Source organism: Poromitra crassiceps (genome assembly GCF_964638095.1).
Source record: "Poromitra crassiceps genome assembly, chromosome: 21".
Classification (NCBI taxonomy): Eukaryota; Metazoa; Chordata; class Actinopteri; order Beryciformes; family Melamphaidae; genus Poromitra; species Poromitra crassiceps.
In genome coordinates, this window is record NC_139638.1 from 9,488,885 (window position 1) to 9,506,621 (window position 17,737).

At 42.2% G+C, this 17,737-nt stretch overlaps 2 protein-coding genes across 3 annotated transcripts; one reads left to right on the forward strand and one right to left on the reverse strand.

The window, feature by feature from the left end:
• Window positions 1-2,992: 2,992 nt before the first annotated feature.
• rnf170 (ring finger protein 170) lies at window positions 2,993-9,965 on the reverse strand. 2 transcript variants are annotated; one of them, XM_083657731.1, is made up of 7 exons: window positions 9,873-9,965; window positions 8,385-8,548; window positions 8,112-8,187; window positions 6,144-6,258; window positions 5,010-5,083; window positions 4,676-4,807; window positions 2,993-3,743 (listed from the first exon to the last, which is right to left on the reverse strand). In XM_083657731.1, the coding sequence occupies exons 2-7, from the start codon at window positions 8,522-8,524 to the stop codon at window positions 3,474-3,476; spliced, it is 807 nt and encodes a 268-aa protein (XP_083513857.1). In that variant the 5' UTR covers window positions 8,525-8,548; window positions 9,873-9,965; the 3' UTR covers window positions 2,993-3,473. The 2 variants fall into 2 exon arrangements, with proteins under 2 accessions (XP_083513857.1, XP_083513858.1); XM_083657732.1 differs by lacking the exon at window positions 9,873-9,965 and adding an exon at window positions 9,505-9,576.
• Window positions 9,966-10,969: 1,004 nt separating this feature from the next.
• Window positions 10,970-17,342, forward strand: gpn3 (GPN-loop GTPase 3). Its single transcript, XM_083657642.1, has 8 exons — window positions 10,970-11,175; window positions 11,756-11,864; window positions 12,682-12,849; window positions 14,806-14,930; window positions 15,088-15,203; window positions 16,394-16,490; window positions 16,659-16,787; window positions 16,939-17,342. The coding sequence occupies exons 1-8, from the start codon at window positions 11,128-11,130 to the stop codon at window positions 16,993-16,995; spliced, it is 849 nt and encodes a 282-aa protein (XP_083513768.1). The 5' UTR covers window positions 10,970-11,127; the 3' UTR covers window positions 16,996-17,342.
• The last annotated feature ends 395 nt before the right edge of the window (window positions 17,343-17,737 follow it).

Genomic DNA, 17,737 nt, shown 5'->3' on the forward strand with positions numbered 1-17,737 from the left:
AAAATGAAATTCATTTTATGTTCTTCTGTCCTCTGTATGATGAATTTAGACATGTGCTTTTCGAGAAAATGAGCTTGCTATATAATGATTTTTTTTATTTGGATGATTATAAAAAATTTGAAATATTGTTTAAGAAAGGGAGCATTCCATGCAGCCAATTTCATTTCTAAAGCCTGGGAAAAGAGAAAAAATATGCTGTATATTTGATTTGAGTTCTATAATGTGTACGTTTGTGTATATGTATCCAGTGTGGATATGTTTATATATGCATACACATTGTGTGTGTGTGTATATATATGCATACATACTGTATGTTTATGTCAAGTTGTTTACACACCTTGCAAGATTGTTGTCTTTAGTGTCTTATAAGCCCATGCGGGCTGGGCACCCTGTGTGCATGACACTTGAATAAAAATATCTATCTATCTATCTATCTATACTCTCAGGGAGTTTGTTCCATAAAATAGCTGCTGAGTAAGAGAAGGTACATTTACCCTTTAAAGTTTTAAATTTGGGGGGAACAATGTTGGCTGATGATTTCATACCCAGTGATGATGTCAGACATTGTGACATCATCAGTGATTTCATAAATTCCTTGCTGAGGTTATATTTATTACTTTCTCAATTCTGTATTGAATTCATGTCTAACTTTATTATGGGTTCAAGCCCTCGAAGGGGGATGGAAACCCTGCTATGTTGTTTCTTTCTTTATTCTTTATTCTTATTTTCCTTCCGTAAAACTGTGTATATCTCAGAAACCCTAAGGCCCACAGTAACCAAATATTGCACCTAGGCTAGAAAACTCACTCACTACTCAGAAACAAAAAATTACACCAAGACCTAATTTCCTGTTTTTCTAACCATCCATACCACTGGGCCAATCCATGAAATTTGGCCCAATGACAGATATGACAGATATTCAAGCCCCTTCGGGGGCAATAGGCTTGAACCCCTGGTATTGCCGCTTGCGGCTATAATTAGGGGTCCAAGCCCCCGAAGGGGGCTGCAGGCCCTAATGTATTTGCTATGTTTATGCATCATGCATGGATGATGCACTGAAACTATAAAATGATTGGATGGAATACAAAAAAACTCCCTTCACACTTTCATGGGGTGTGAAGGATCCAGCGAAATGATACTGTACCACACAAGGTTATTCCATTTTCTCATATTTGAAGTTTGTCGTTCTCCATACTGGGCACCCAGGCCAGAGTCTATCAGTCATAGATGATGATAGATGACTGATGACCTATCACATCATAAACATTGTGACATCATCAGTGATGTCATAGACATTGTGACATCATCACAATGGGGACTCTGTGAAGTTTGCTGTTTATAGAGGTCCTCGAGTGACTATGAATCACCTCATTAGATGCAAAGCAATTGCATCAAAATTTCCCCATTCTCTGGGGTGGAGTTGTACAATCTCTACAACCCAGTTTCACGGGGGTTGTAGAGATTACTTGCATTTGTTTTCTTTACCAAAATGCTGCTGGGCTACATCATCATCAGGAACCCAATCTGTCCAGCGTGTTTCCCTCGGCAGGCGGAGTGCTTCAGCGGTGCACCACTGATAACGTTAATTTCATTCTGCTGCTATACTTGTACCAACCACAATCATCAATGCAATATTGACTATATATTTTGCTCTAAAAGCCAGTATATTGACCTTATGACCTTCAGACCATCTATTCTAGTGTCCCCCCCTTCTCACCAATGGACATTTTCTGTTCGCTTGTTTAAAGGGATAGTTGTGATTTTTTTGATGTGTGGTTGTATGAGGTACTTGCATACAGTCAGTGTAGACTACATGCAGTAGAATGTAGCCGGCAATCGGCATGGTCCCAGTTTGGAGAAATGCGACAGGCTGCGTCAGGCAAGTAGCAGAGATGCTCACAAGTCATTTAAGTCCAAATCAAGTCTCACGTCTTTGGTCACAAGTCCAAGTCAAGTCTCAAGTCTCTTATGGACAGTGTTGGGAGTAACTAGTTACTGTAACTTAACTACTTTTTTCAGTAACTAGTAATCTAACTAATTACTTTTTCAAATTCAGTAACTCAGTTACAGTTACTAAAATAGTAACTGGGCTAGTTACTAGTTACTTTAGGACATGAAAATAACGGACAACTTCAGAGGATTACCCAGTTTCTGATCCTCAGACCTAGTCCGGGGAGAGAGCTGCAGCCAGAGCCCCAGAGGCTAATGACCTTGATAGGCTATAAGCCTCCCCAATAAGCGAAGGTTCAATGCCACACTGTGGCACAGCAACACTAACATAATGTGTGCATTACTAACAATCGAAGCGGACTTTTAAAAGTAACGCAAAAGTTACTTTCCCTAGTAACTAATTACTTTGAAGTAACTGGTAACTTTCAAGTAATTAAATTACCTTTTGAGAGAAGTAACTAGTAACTGTAACTAATTACCAATTTTCAGTAACTTTCCCAACACTGCTTATGGATGAGCGTTCTATCATCTGCTGCATGTCATCCAGTCTGCTTAGAACACTGCATAGCTAAAACTAAGGGATTCAAAGCATGTACTGTATTTTCCTCACTCCTTTCTATTAGAATACAATGTACATGACTATTTTGGTCATGTGTTTCATACCCTTTGTGTAAGTGACCCTCCTCCTACTCTCCTGGCTCTACTCACAGGAGCCGTTGAGGTCACATGATATCTCCAGCCCCGGAAGAGAACTTCCCCATTAATTTTCTCCATAGACATTTTGAAAAATCCTTCTATGAGTTTTAAGGCTGGAACCAAGCCAACCAGCGACCTACTGAATCGTCAGTGAATCAAAATCTCCCCCCCCTCACATTTTATTGATCTATTTATCTATTGACATCGTGAATATCGATTTTTCCGACACGTGTCAATAACGAGCCAATTACAGATTCCTTTCCATTTCTTTTCTTGTGTGTGTCATTACGATTTTTAGTCAATGTCCACCACAGACTGAACCTCGGTTTCCATCGTAACACATCAGGTTTTTATTCATTCATTCAGAATTGTCAGAATTGAAAGCTCTGAGTTTTCATCTGCACATATATGCTAGGCTGTAAAAGAGAGACTGGTGGCAAATGCTCGCTAAATATTTCCCACGGGTCGTTGAATGGGCCATAAGGATCTACATGGCTGTTGGTACAAAGTGGAAATCCAAAAACATGTAGTCTCTCAGCGTTGGAATTGTTATGATTCAATCTACCGGCGGTATGCACATTTATCAGTGAATTCTATTTACAAAATCAACACATATGATTCAAAGTATTTCACCCTGTCAAATAACAATATCACACCCCAGGCAACTAAATAAACCCATGTCGAGAGAACCGGCATTATCGATCAACTGTCCTACAAAACTCAAGTCTCTCCGTGTCTGTAAAGTGTCGACATCTCAAGATGCAGGGTCCACTCTTCCCGAGGTTCTTTTGCCTGATGAGAGCACAGCGCAGGCTGAGCAGCAGCTTTTAGCCGTTCAGTCTCTGCGTCACCACCTCTCTGTACATGATGGAGATGTAAACGAAGAGCAGCAGGATGACGAAGAAGTCGTCCAGGAAGCCCAGGAGGCCGAAAAGTGCCTCGGGGAGGAAGTCGAGCGGCGAGGCCAGGTAGGTGAGCGCCCCCACCAGGCAGAGGATGATCCGGATCCGGAACATCCAGAACAGGCCGCCCACGGAGAACATCTCCCTGAAGGCGTGGCGCAGCAGGGTGGGCACGTCCCGCAACCGGTCCATCAGCTGGAGGGGCAGAGGAGAGACGAGGAGAAAATAATGTTTATTACGGGAATGTCTGTCTTGTATTATAATGCGCGACGCAAGTCAGTATCTCATACTGAATACTTTTAAACACACTTTTTGGAGACAACTGGAGCAAGAGGCTCTCCAGTTTTAGCATGCAATCATATGTCTTGTCCTATGTTTCGTTGTTCATGAAAAGCTGAGGTAAACAAGAAGTTTCACCTTTTATAATCACACTGGAGAGAGAGAGCAAAGTAATGGATTTATTTCAACACTACGGTAGTTATAAAACATATACATGTTAAATATATTTAAATGTGCATGTGGTATAGACCTTATTCGACTGACGTCACTCACGTACGGGCATGCCCACCGCCGCCATGTTCTCGGCATAGCGCTGCAGCTCTTAAGTGACAACCTATGTGAGAGCAGCGTTTATAGGAAGCTAGCCCGCCGTTAGCGTTACCTGTATCGTTCCAATTGTGTTTCGGATGGTGACCTGCTGTAGTAATGACAGCAATAAAGTCCCTGTGGTTTGTTTCTATCTCTACCGTCCACAGACGTGAAGGGAGCGAGACGGAGGATACGTCAGCAGCACAGGAGAGATGTGTGGATAGTTAGGAGAGACAGGTGAAACGTTCTCACAGCTCCTCACAGCAAAGTCTGTTCACCTCGTTTTTTCTTTTGTTTATTATTACAGGCATTAACGGCAGCATACAAACAACAACTCTGGGGTTTTTATTGCTGTCATCACTATCGCTATTTTGTAATGGAACAGAAATGACAATAAGGCCGTTACTCTAGTTGTCAGCTGCAGGACTGTATGTCAACAATATGGCGCCGCCCGGGGTTAGTGAATAAGGTCTATACACAGTAAGTCAAATTAACCTTGAAATACTGTTGGCTAAAAGTATGAAAAGCTCTATGCTCACAGATCGTGGCTGTCCTGAGAATCTGCGGTTGTAATCGTTGATGTCTCTCAGGATCAGCTGGGGCTCCGCCTCCCCGTCCTGCACCCTCTCCGGCTCCGCGTGCTCATGGAAGAGAGGGAACAGCAACGTCACCTGGACGAGGAAACAAACACACTCATTACAATCACCACAATACAAATGATAACATTTGCATTAATAATACATCAACATTATTTTCCTAAATAAATTGTGGGGAGGGGGGGGGGGGGGGGGGTGTAAAGTTGAAAATGTCAAGTAAAAGTAAATGTAAAGTTTACATGATGTTCCTAGTATCCCATGTCCAACAATTGCTCACCATTTGTCTGCAGATGGGGCAGTGAATAGCACCCAGCCAGGTGCCATACCTCCAATAAGCTATTATGCAGGAACCTGCAGAGCAAGACAAATAACACTGTACTTTAGAGGAGAAACAAGTACACATACCAAATCAATCAATCAATCAATTTAAGGAAAAAACAAACAACACAGACCAACTCAAATTTGGCCAAAAAAGGAGAGCTGATGAAATAAGATTATCATCAAGATGTAGTGATGTGGTTACAAAGTTGCTAAAAGAGGAGTGACGATGTCTCCAGCAGTGATGAGTGTGATTTTATTGACTTTTGACAATGTGGTAATATTTCCTTGCTTACTGCGTATTTACCACTGAGCTATATGAAAGCTATTTACTAGCAGCTAGTCTCACCACAGAAGAGATGTATTTACCACTGAGCTATATGAAAGCTATTTACTAGCAGCTAGTCTCACCACAGAAGAGGTGTATTTACCACTGAGCTATATGAAAGGTATTTACTAGCAGCTAGTCTCACCACAGAAGAGGTGTATTTACCACTGAGCTATATGAAAGCTATTTACTAGCAGCTAGTCTCACCACAGAAGAGATGTATTTACCACTGAGCTATATGAAAGCTATTTACTAGCAGCTAGTCTCACCACAGAAGAGGTGTATTTACCACTGAGCTATATGAAAGGTATTTACTAGCAGCTAGTCTCACCACAGAAGAGGTGTATTTACCACTGAGCTATATGAAAGCTATTTACTAGCAGCTAGTCTCACCACAGAAGAGGTGTATTTACCACTGAGCTATATGAAAGGTATTTACTAGCAGCTAGTCTCACCACAGAAGAGATGTATTTACCACTGAGCTATATGAAAGGTATTTACTAGCAGCTAGTCTCACCACAGAAGAGGTGTATTTACCACTGAGCTATATGAAAGCTATTTACTAGCAGCTAGTCTCACCACAGAAGAGGTGTATTTACCACTGAGCTGTATGAAAGCTATTTACTAGCAGCTAGTCTCACCACAGAAGAGGTGTATTTACCACTGAGCTGTATGAAAGCTATTTACTAGCAGCTAGTCTCACCACAGAAGAGGTGTATTTACCACTGAGCTATATGAAAGCTATTTACTAGCAGCTAGTCTCACCACAGAAGAGGTGTCCGCAGTTGGTCTCTACAGGCAGAACAGCCTGCTGTAAACACACAGGACAGGACATGTCTGTGTAATACTGCTGCCGGGCCTCCGACGGAGGGTTTCCATCCTGCCAAAATGGAATCAAATGCAGAGCAAAAAGTCACATGAGAGTTATCAGATAGCAGCAAGTTATGAAAGGACATAGCATGATGTATTCTCTACTGTTGACAAAATGTGATATTGTAAGTCGCTTTGGATTAAAGTGTCTGCCAAATGACGTAATGTAAATGTAATGTATTCATAGCACTATAGGGGGGACAAAACAATCGTAATTATGTTTAAAGGCTAACATTTCACATTAAAGTAGTAGTGACACAATCTCAACGTTACGTCAGCTGATGCAAACAGTTTCATGGGATGATGAGAGTCAAGGTGCGTTCACACCGACCTATTAAAGTTTTTCGCTGGTATCGAGTTTACATACAAAGTCAATGCAAACGAGCGATTGAGCGTATATTCGCCCGGGAGAAAAATCGCTGGGCGTCTGAGCGACAGAGACAGAGCGATAGGGTGAAAATTCGCTCGTCACCCGAGATGAAATATCCCAACTCGAGCAAGATTTCACTGCCAACAGTGGCTCGCTGCTTAACGCTGATTGGCTGCCGTAACCCCGGAGTATTTATTCATTCTTGCATCGGGGGAAAACACAGATGTGTTGTTTGCGTTTTCATCCTGTCTAACGTTAGAGCTGTGTGCTGCTTGTTTCTTGTCAGTGAAGATCTCTCTCGTTTCTCAAGCTCGCTGCAGCCCGCCCACATCTATCAGCGGGCCGACACAGGTGCTGCCAATTTTGCACAAATAGTCTCTCCCTCTCTCCGAGCTCCGAGTATGAACACCTCGGCCCGAGGGCGGAGTGCGCTCCCGGTTTGCGGAGCGATTTAAACACAGCGACAGAGCGATTCCAAAGGGTTGAATCGAGCGAAAGGGAGAAAAATAAATATCTCGGTGTGAACACAGCTTCAGAGTTGCATTGTGATTTTGAGACTGAGGACTCTTTCCTTGAAACGATTGTTTTTTGATGCCATAATCAGCATGTTGAAGACCATTTGAAAGCCCATTTATTCAGCTGACATAGACTAATAAAGTTCAAGCTCACATGTTTGCTGGCATCTCAGCTCACAATGGCAAACAGCTGCATCTGAGTTCCTGCCTGGTTCTACTGCATGTTAACCCAATTTAACACCGCCCCCCCAGCCAATCACAAATGAGTATTCGCTCAGTCCATATATAAGTAGGCCTGGGCGATATGGTCAAAATCAGATATCATAATATCTTTGACCAAATACCTCAATATCGATATTGCAAAAATATTGTAGGGATCACTATTGGTTCTTTCGTAAAAAATATATATTTATACAATGAGATTTTTAAGCGGTGCAGCGGCTTCTATAAGTGACTGTGTGTGTTTGAGCACGGGAAGAGATGTGTGTGGGCGAGATTTAGCCTAGGCCCCTCCCCCCCGCGCCCGGTTCGTACAAGGAAGTGAGAGTGGAGACAGAAGGTACCGCGGCTCCAAGCCGGTGAAGCACGCACGCACGCGCACGATAAAAACAGTCCCAGCCCCGCTGTCGCGGCTGGTAAAAAGGTGAATGCCTCTCCCTCTATAGTCAAGACGTCGCCTGGTGTCGGCGTCCCTTTGCCTCATGTCTGTGCGGGTGTGAGGTGTTAAGATAAACAGGGAGGCACTGAAGAGGGAATATATAATAACAATATTATGACTATTGTGATCTGTTTAAATAAGCAGAGATTGTAGCACACACACACGCGCGCACACGCACGCACGCACGCACACACACACACACACACACACACACACACACACACACACACACACACACACACACACACACACACACACACACACACACACACACACACGTACGTTTGTATAGAAAGGCCTGAGTTGTAAATAGTGCTTACCTGCTCCGTCTGGAGCTGCTGGCGGACGGCTCGGACATGCTCCTGATTCTCAGGATGAATGTTCTGCTGAGCTTCTCTGCAAAGGTCAAAGGTCACATACTGAGTTCAACAAAACAGTCAAAGGCACTGTTGTCAAAAGACAACTTTGACTTCATGCCGTACCTACAGAACAGTCTGTGATGCTGTTTGACATCCATCTAAAGCTGACTTCATGCTGTACCTACAGTCTGTGATGCTGTTTGACATCAATACAAAGCTGACTTCACGCCGTACCTGCAGAGGAGTGTCAGCAGGCCTCCCAGGAAGGTGATGCTGAGCACCACGACAAACAGCACCTGGTCGCTGACCCCCTCGATGAGGGAGTCCTCATCTTGGATCAGGAAGTCCAATTCCCCACAATGACTGTCCTCCATCACAAACACTCATAGCCTACAACACTGGAGAACAACACACACATTGCTGGCTTTAGCCCAAACAGAATGACAGCGTGTGAAAAAGCTGGTCAACAAGGTGACCTTACAGTCCATGTTCAACAATGTGTCTTTCATGTTCATGAATACAGTTGCTGGATTATGCACATGTTGTAATGAAGATCAACTCCGTACATCATCTCAGTTCAAATTGGCTAAGTGGTGTCTGTCTGTGGCGGCAATGTGTGTCACGATTGTGATGTCATCAGTGATGTCACTTGAAATCGTGATGTCATCAGTGATGTCACTTGAGCAATTGTGATGTTATCAGTGATGTCATCACTCGAGCAAGGCTAAGGCTATAAGTGGTGGGAGTATAAGTAGGGAGAAGAGGACAAGTGGCATCTCCAGAGTCTCCACGAATACCACGAATGTCACATTATTTATCATTATATCATTAAAAGTGCTGGGAAATGCCATGTGTAGCTTTTTCTTGTTCAGTGTAATAATTTGTGTATACAGATAGCTTATGTATGTAGGCAGTTCAGGATTCAGGATTATGTTACTGACGTTAGCATTAAGCATCATGCACCTGCTATCAATTTTAAAGTCTAAATATTATGACCAATTCTCCCAACTTATTTTTAGATTTCCCATGTACGACCAAACTCATAAGTTCATCACTGAGACTTCCCACTAGATAAAGAATCAAAATAATTTAAAATGAAGGATTTAAATCCACTTTGTCAGCTGCACAATGAGGAACAAAATACCAATGTGTTGTGTTTGATGAAGTTAGTTTACTTTTGAGTTGCAAACAGTAACTTGAAGTAGCAACTTAGGCCAGTTCTGTTTTCCTTATATTTGTCTAACGAGATTACAGGTAAGAGATAACGTTGTTTTACTGCTATGACGTCACGTGAAATGTTTACACATACACTGATTAGCATAACGTTACATAATGTGACATTATCGTTAAATACCTTGACTTGTCATCGATTCTGTGCGCGCAAGCTAGCTAACGTTAACTGTTGACCACTTTAACTGTACGGTTGTCTACAAACACCAGGCTAATGTCATCATAACGTTAGCCAAAGATTTCGTTTCTGTTTCGTTCTCGCACATTAAAAACTAGCGCTGGTGTTTTCCATTAAGATACAGTATCGGTTCCTGCTAGCGTTAGCCTAGATTCGTTAGCGCTGCCATATCACTGCCATTCATTTATCGATAGCAGACCACTGGTGCATCGATCAGCTCATCGATCATGAAACACTGCTAGCATATCACACCACCCACACCACCGTGATTGTACGTCAATGGGTGTAGCTGTCACGGATCATAAACAACATACCTTATTGACTTGCAAAGCAACGTCTTCTTGAGTTCCTCTTATCCAAGAGACGAGATATATCCAGCTGGCCGTGACGACATCGCAACACGTCGGAGGAAGGGAAAGGAAGTCCAGTCAGCATTGTATTTGAACTTGTGTACAATAAAGTAAAAAAAGAAAATACAGCATAAAAAAGTGTTCTGGCTCTTGAAGCTTGCTTTCTCTCAGCAGGATTTTATGTGACATAATTGATGATGTCACAATTGATTTATGACATCACTGATGATGTCACAATGAAAACGTGACCAAAATCGTGAACAATTGATTTATTACATCACTGATGATTCCACTGATGATGTCAAAATGAAAATGTGACTAACAGACACCGCAAATGGTGACTAACACCGCCCACCAAATCGTGACTAACACCGCCCGCCAAATCGGGACTAACTGGAGGGCTGATGATATCACAATGTCTATGACATCATTAGTGGGTATGACATCATCAGTCAGGCCCGATGTCACTTTCGTGACAGAAAAGGTGATGCAAATCGTGACCTCGCCGGCAGCTCGGCCGCTGTGTGGTCTCGCCTGTTCATCTGTTGAGCAATCCGATTATAGTAGGGAAATTATAGTAAAGAGTTATGACATCACTGATAATGTCACTATGATGTCACAATGCAGAGTAGAGGCAGTTGTGCAAACGGCATTCCAATATAGTACAGAAACATAGTAAAGAGTTATGACATCACTGATGATGTCACTATTTGATTATGACATCACGGATGATGTCACAATGCATGATGTAGAGAGGCATGCATGAAAGTATTCTGTTACATCACCACACGGCCATATTGGTAGGAAAATAACAGGTGATTGTAATCAAGTGGCATAAACAGTCAATGAGCTGTGCACCATATTAGTAGGAACATGCTTGTGACGTCGATGGGAATACTATGAATAGACACAGGACATAACTTGATATGTATTACGTAGAGAAGATAACAGCGACATCTAGTGGGGACACACTGGGCTGTAAAAACTTTAAAAGATGTCGACCGCCTCCTCAAAACTAAAGAAGCCGCAGCAGCAGTAGCGGTAGGTGGCGGTAGCGGAGTTTATAGTGTAAACGTAAACCGCCCTGGCCCTCGGCCCTTCTTGTTTAACAAGAAGAAGGTAAACAAGACGTGTGGGGGGTTTCCGCGGTACATTATCATCATTCCAACGTGGGAGAGCAGAGCAGCGAGCAGGTCCAGAGAGAGACGGGAGAGGCACAATGCCTCGCTACGCACAGCTAGTGATGGGCCCGGCGGGCAGCGGCAAGGTAAACGGCGGGCTAAAGCTAAGCTAGCTGCTAATGCTATCCAGCCTCTAGTTTACCACGTTACATCAATAAATAGAGCATGATACATGCGTCATTGGACAGCACAACACAAGTGCGATGGGGTTCATTTTCTGAAACGTTGGTTGGTTGGTTTATTGATTGGTTGGTTGGTCGATTAATTTCTTGATGCATGTATTAGCAAATATGGTGTTTTTAACCTGCTATGCCAATAAAGCAGTGGTTCTCAACCAGTATCATATTGAGGAGAGGACCCCACATTTAGTCCAGCCATTGACCCCCATTTGACGATATTTTCTATCTATGATTTTGTCCAGAATTCCATGACTAACTTTATCTATCTGTACTGTAGATAGAGATAACTGTGAAACTATGATCAAAACTGTTTATATAGTCAATGTGCTGAATTCATTAATTTTCTGGGGAACCCAAACCCCCTCAAGAACCCCTGGTGGTCTCTGGACCCCACATTGAGAACCACTGCAATGATTGCATAATAATTGAGTTGAGTGTACTAGCAGTTTTGTTCTCAACTGCTCTGTCCCTTTCTGTATCTGTCAAGAGTACCTACTGCTCCACTCTGATCCAGCATGCAGAGGTCATCAACCGCTCCATCCAGGTGGTGAATCTGGACCCAGCAGCTGAACACTTTGACTATCCTGTCATGGCAGGTAAGAAGATGGGAAACTACAAGATGTTAGTCTTGACAGCCTGGTATTGCACTTGCACTCTCTGTACCAATCAATCACCAATCATCCTCTGACTGATGCTGTCCGATGTCTCCTCATTGTGTTGATTGTGTTAGAAGGTAGAAAGAATAACAGCCTCATTCGGTAGAACCAGTTTCTACTGGTTATACATCATGATCGAATGAGGCTGCTAGTGAGAAAGTTTGGGGGTCAATTCATTATTTAACTCATCAATCCCAATTCAACCAAGGAATTGGAATTTGACAAAACCTACATGTACAGGAAACATAATTGCAAATTGAATTGGAATTTCAGTTAGTTGAATTTAATTCAGTTAATTTGAAATCAACAACTACTGAATATAATAAAATGTAAAAAAAAGTACAGTAAATGTACAGTTCAGGTGGTATTTGATGCATAACATGTAACCGCAATATACATACATTATGATTAAATGCATTTGATTTGTTTAACTGTCTCTTGATTCATAATTGTTGATTTATAATGTTTAGCGAGTCAAGACAACCTCTCTTAGAAGTGGAATATCATGGAATCTAATGAAATTAAATTCTGTTTCATGTCATTCCAATTAGTTCAGTTCCTGTAATTGGAATTAACCATGCATTCTCAATTCAATAAAATCAATGGACCCAACCCTGATATTGAGTACACCGTTACACAGATGCAGGTTTTCTAGAGTTGCTACTGTGTCTGTATACAGTATTCTGATAATACCCCAATATGGTGGTACTGCTAATTTAGCCTTTGTATGATACATGTTTCTGTGTCGTGTCGTCAGACATCCGTGAGCTGATCCAGGTGGACGATGTGATGGAGGACGACTCTCTGAGGTTCGGCCCTAACGGAGGCCTGGTCTTCTGCATGGAGTACTTTACCAACAACTTTGACTGGCTGGAGGCGAACCTGGGGCATGTGGAAGATGATTACATACTGTTTGACTGCCCAGGTAAGCTTCTAGTACAAGGCCGTGTGAGGAAGGGGGACAGGATTTACCCGCCTCTTCCTGGGAGAGGACTGGGTTTGCGCATTATCCGACAGTTGACGATTTGGTGATAAAAAGGGATGACTGGAAAAGTACGGTAATTGGATTTTAAAATAGGATTTTAGAGGCCAGAGGAAGTGCTGAAAAATTATAAAAGGAAGAACGGCTTTAAAAAAGTGCTGAAATCTTACAGTTAGGGTAGTTGATTATTTTTTAGTTCAGTCACATTAAAATGTGGTCATGTGTAACCCGCATGTGTAGTCTGGGGATCGAACCGGGAACCTACCGCATGCGAGGCGGACGCTCTAACCAAGAGGCTAAAGCCCATGAGCTCTAGCGTCTGTCGTTAGAGCGTCTCTTGAGCTTTTGCAGAGTGAGGGGGTCACTTACTGCACAGCGCTACCCGCTGGCCACCGTTACACATGGACATTTGAAAAGGGGTCATGGAGAAGTCCTGGAAAAGTTTTGGAAATCCATCAGTGAAAAGATGTGGGAACTAGGGCTGTCCCAAACGATTATTTTCTTATCGATTAATCTAACGATTATTTTTTCGATTAGTCGATTAATCTAACGATTATTTTTTATTTAAATTTTTTATTATATAACAATAAATTTACCCAAAACAAATAAATAACCAAAAACTTCTCAATTTCAGTATTTTATTTAACCATCTCTTTCTCTTTAACAGTCCAACATAAAATCTCTCAAATAAAATTAAAGCAAGAGCTTGTCCTCAAATAAAATGAATATAGTGCAATTCAAAATAAAATAGTAGAATAAATAAAATTCAAGTCACTTTCAGGAGGAATACCAAAAACCTTGTGCAATGTCAACTGAGTTTAGCAGCAGTCCAACATAAAATCATCATCTTACAGTACAATGGTGTGCAATTTTCAGTAACAGTGCTCTTAATTTTGGAGAAAGACAAAATGCTCCATGTAAGATGGTCACACGTCATCCAGACACAAGACTGTGTCTGTAGCATCCACACCCAACACCAACTGTTCTTAAGCTAAGTCGGTCGTGACTTTACGACCTAACAGCTACGCCGGTTGCACTAAGACCGGTTGTAATATTACGCCTACTCGCCTAGTCCAGAGCAGGTGTAAGGTGCAGTATAGACGGTTTTCACCTGTGTGTTGCGCAATAGTCACTCACAACCCCTCAGTACGGCTGTAGTCAGCCCTCAATTATAAACCGCAAACCGGAGTACGTTATAACGTTATAAATATAGTCACGACGTTAACAACTAACCAATGCTGGGGGTCCGTATGGAAAGTGGAAATCGAAATGGTCAATTTGGTCATTCAGTGGCATTTTACTGCCATGTAAAGTAACGACAAGTAACAGTTAGCCGCTAACATTAGCCACACTATTTTTGTTTTGTGACGATTGTGACGCGTCGAGGCACGTAGCGTGCGTCGACGTAATTACGTAGTCGACGTCATCGATTACGTCGACTCGCCGGGACAGCCCTAGTGGGAACACTGTAATGTGATTGTATTTCCAATCCGAACTATGTGTAAGGATGTGTGTTGCATATTTGCAGCCACCGCTTCAAAGTTTTGGAAATTTGGCAGCAGCATGGCGTCTACAAAACACTCTTTTAGCTGCAGCCAGCAAGCTCTAAGTCTCTCCGTCGATCAATGATCGATCAATCGATCGATCCACAAACAGTTCACCAGCCGTTAGCGGGCACAGTTTTCATCCTAGGAGGCTGAACTTTGGCACGGAGGTGGTGTGTGTCTGTGTGATCTGGCACATTGGGGCGGTGGGGGCATGGGCAAATTTCAAAATGCAAGGTGGCAGAGTAGGGTGGGCTGCCGCTACCATCCTTGATTCCTGCATTTCAGAAATTTGCATATGTGGTCGGAGCGATTGCAAATTTGCGCTCGTTTCATCGACGACTTGATTTTGCAGGTCAGATCGAACTTTACACACATCTGCCGGTGATGAAGCAACTGGTGGAGCACCTGCAGCAGATGGAGTTCAGAGTGTGTGGTGTCTTCCTGGTAGACTCCCAGTTCATGGTGGAGAAATTTAAGGTAACTGTCCATATCTACAAAACATTTGTTTATCTGACACACTCACTTTGCCCCCTGATTATATCATATTATGTGTTGTAATGGAGTGTAGATATTGTAATGATGTTCTATAACGACAACAAAGCTGAAGTCTTGTCTCCTCCTTCCCTGACCACAGTTCATCTCAGGAGTCATGGCGGCCCTGAGTGCCATGGTGTCACTAGAAATCCCTATGGTGAACATTATGACCAAGATGGACCTGCTGAGTCCCAAGGCCAAGAAGGAAATTGAAAAGTACGTTTGGTGGGAGTTTTTTTTATTTGTGTGTATGTATTTATTTTTATGTTTCCAACGACAAAAGTCCATGTGTCAGTGTGTCTTCATACGCTCCTCTGAGGTCACTTGAACAGAAAGAGAGGTCTACCCATTAAAGTCGAGCTGAACCCAAGAATGACTTTTCTTTTCTTTTAGTTCAAATACATGGGTATGCAGTGCACCTATTTAATAATGTATGCAAAACAAATCACAACAATCTAATTTCTTCAGTTTTTCACACTTTTTCACACCAAAAGATCGTTTTTCAAGATTTCATTGATAACAGTAATTTACAGTTTGCTGACGTCAACTAGTACTATCAAATTTCTACCCCATATCAACCAATCATTTCAGGACATGGCAGCTGTCAATCAAATTCATTTCAGGATAATTTTCTCTTCCAAATGAAGGGGAAAATGGCGCCTAGTGCCTGTCTCGTTGTATGCAAGCTGCCGTAACTGTGTAATGTAACTGGCTCGTTAAAACACGCATTCCAGGAATATTATTTACATTCATAGCGACAGCCTCCCTGGCTGTCAGGGGTCGTCTCTCGGAGATTCCAGGCGGGCGGGCGGGCAGCACCTATGGATCGGATTGTCCGCTCGCTCCGCACGAAGCAGCTGGCTCCCTGGTACTCTGCGGATCCCACTCGCGTAGCATGACAACAGGCTGAATCCCACCCTATTTGGGGGTGGAACACGCCAGGATTGGCCAATGCCAAAGCCAGTCCTCAGAATTGTCAAATCAAATCATCGACACGTATATGGTCCGCCTCTCAATTCGTTTTCAGTGTCCGACGCTCGCGCTGGTGCATTCCGTTCCGGTTCAGTTCGACTTTAAGACTGGATCCCTATTATTGTTTCTACTGAGACCCAAAAACAGGAATTTCACACTATTTTCATTGTCATCTTTTTCTTAGTTTTTTGTTGTTGTTTCTCGGGTGTCTCTTGAAAAAGATATCGCTACTAAACGCTTGACTCCAGTTTTGGTGTTTTGCAGTGGATTTAATTCTTTCTTATTAGCCAGAGTAAATTTCATGACCCTAAAATCAGTGTATTGGGTAAATATAAAGGAAAGGGAATTTCTAGTTATTACATTTTTGAAAAGCTTACAATTATGAAGAAACCAGGTTTTAATTGTTTATGGTTTGCTGTCTTTTTTCCCATTAGGTACCTGGACCCAGACATGTACACAATGATGGAAGATCATTCTGACAGCATCAGAAGCAAGAAGTTCAAGAAGTTGACTAAAGCCATCTGTGGTCTGGTAAGTGAAATCCTCAGTCTGTCTGCACAGGTGGTTTTGGACTGGCACCCATTGTTTTTAAGAGATTTCAAATGTTTTCTGCCTTTCTCCACCTTTATTTCTGTCTGTCTGTCTGTCTGTCTCTACCTTTATTTCTGTCTGTCTGTCTGTCTGTCTGTCTGTCTCCAGATTGATGACTACAGCATGGTGAGATTCCTGCCTTTCGACCGCACAGATGAGGAAGGGATCAACATAGTACTGCAGCACATTGACTTCTCTATACAATATGGAGAGGATCTGGAGTTCAAGGAGCCAAAGGTGACAATAGACAATATACAATTATAATGTAATCTAATATGATGCAATAGCAAGTAATATACTTTATATTTTATCCAAAGACTTATCTTGCATTTGATCCACTCCACACATATTCACAGTCCCATCCTTTCATTTTTCCACTTGTCCACAGGAGGTTAATGAAGAGCCCAGTAACACAAATTATGATGAATTCTTTCAAGACGGCTAAGGTGTGACTCCAGATGATGCTGAGGAAAATAGACTTGTGACGTGTGAAAGACAAAGACAAAAACATCTGATGAAGAAATTTGATGAAGAAACTAGAAGCCCGAATTCAATAAACCCTGTCAAGTCCAAGCGGAAAATTGAGATGCAATGTTCTTCCGGATGCCGATGAAGACACTTTGTGGACATGTGTGCGCTGAGAGAGGGGGAAAAGCATTCATTGCAATGCTGAATATCTGCATCATATTTATTTTCAAGAAGTTTGTTTGCCTGTTGTTCTGATGACTCAAGGCATGTGTGATTTCAGATCGGATTATTTTAACAATGTTTGAATTTTGAAGGGTTATGCAAATGCAGTTCTATTTTTAAATAATAAAAATGAAACCAAAACAAATTGCCTGGTCTGTAGCTTACATGTACTACGGTAGACATTGACAATCAGGGCCACATGTGAATCTGTTTGTGTTTGAGTTTCAAGTCAGAATTCTGATTCCCCCCCCTCACAATTATGACTATTTTCAGAATCTCAGAGTTATTTTTTTCTCAGAATTTGTACTTAAAATTCAGAACTCAAATTTTTCACATGGCTCTAATCCTCTTCCATATTACAGTCTACGGCAGTCATTCTCAATCTGTTTCATACCAAGGACACCTCATTTAGGCAACATTGGGCCATGGACCCCCATTTCATGAGATTTTGTCTGACCCAAATCTGAAAATATTTGAATTATTCTCATGATTTTGTC

Coding starts and splice junctions, on each gene's coding strand:
- gpn3 (XM_083657642.1), top strand. CDS start 11,128: ATGCCTCGCTACGCACAGCTAGTGATGGGCCCGGCGGGCAGCGGCAAG. Junction 11,176..11,755: donor GCCCGGCGGGCAGCGGCAAG/GTAAACGGCGGG, acceptor GTATCTGTCAAG/AGTACCTACTGCTCCACTCT. Junction 12,850..14,805: donor CATACTGTTTGACTGCCCAG/GTAAGCTTCTAG, acceptor TTGATTTTGCAG/GTCAGATCGAACTTTACACA.
- rnf170 (XM_083657731.1), bottom strand. CDS start 8,524: ATGGAGGACAGTCATTGTGGGGAATTGGACTTCCTGATCCAAGATGAG. Junction 6,259..8,111: donor AGCAGCTCCAGACGGAGCAG/GTAAGCACTATT, acceptor CCATTTTGGCAG/GATGGAAACCCTCCGTCGGA. Junction 4,808..5,009: donor GCCCCATCTGCAGACAAATG/GTGAGCAATTGT, acceptor TTCCTCGTCCAG/GTGACGTTGCTGTTCCCTCT.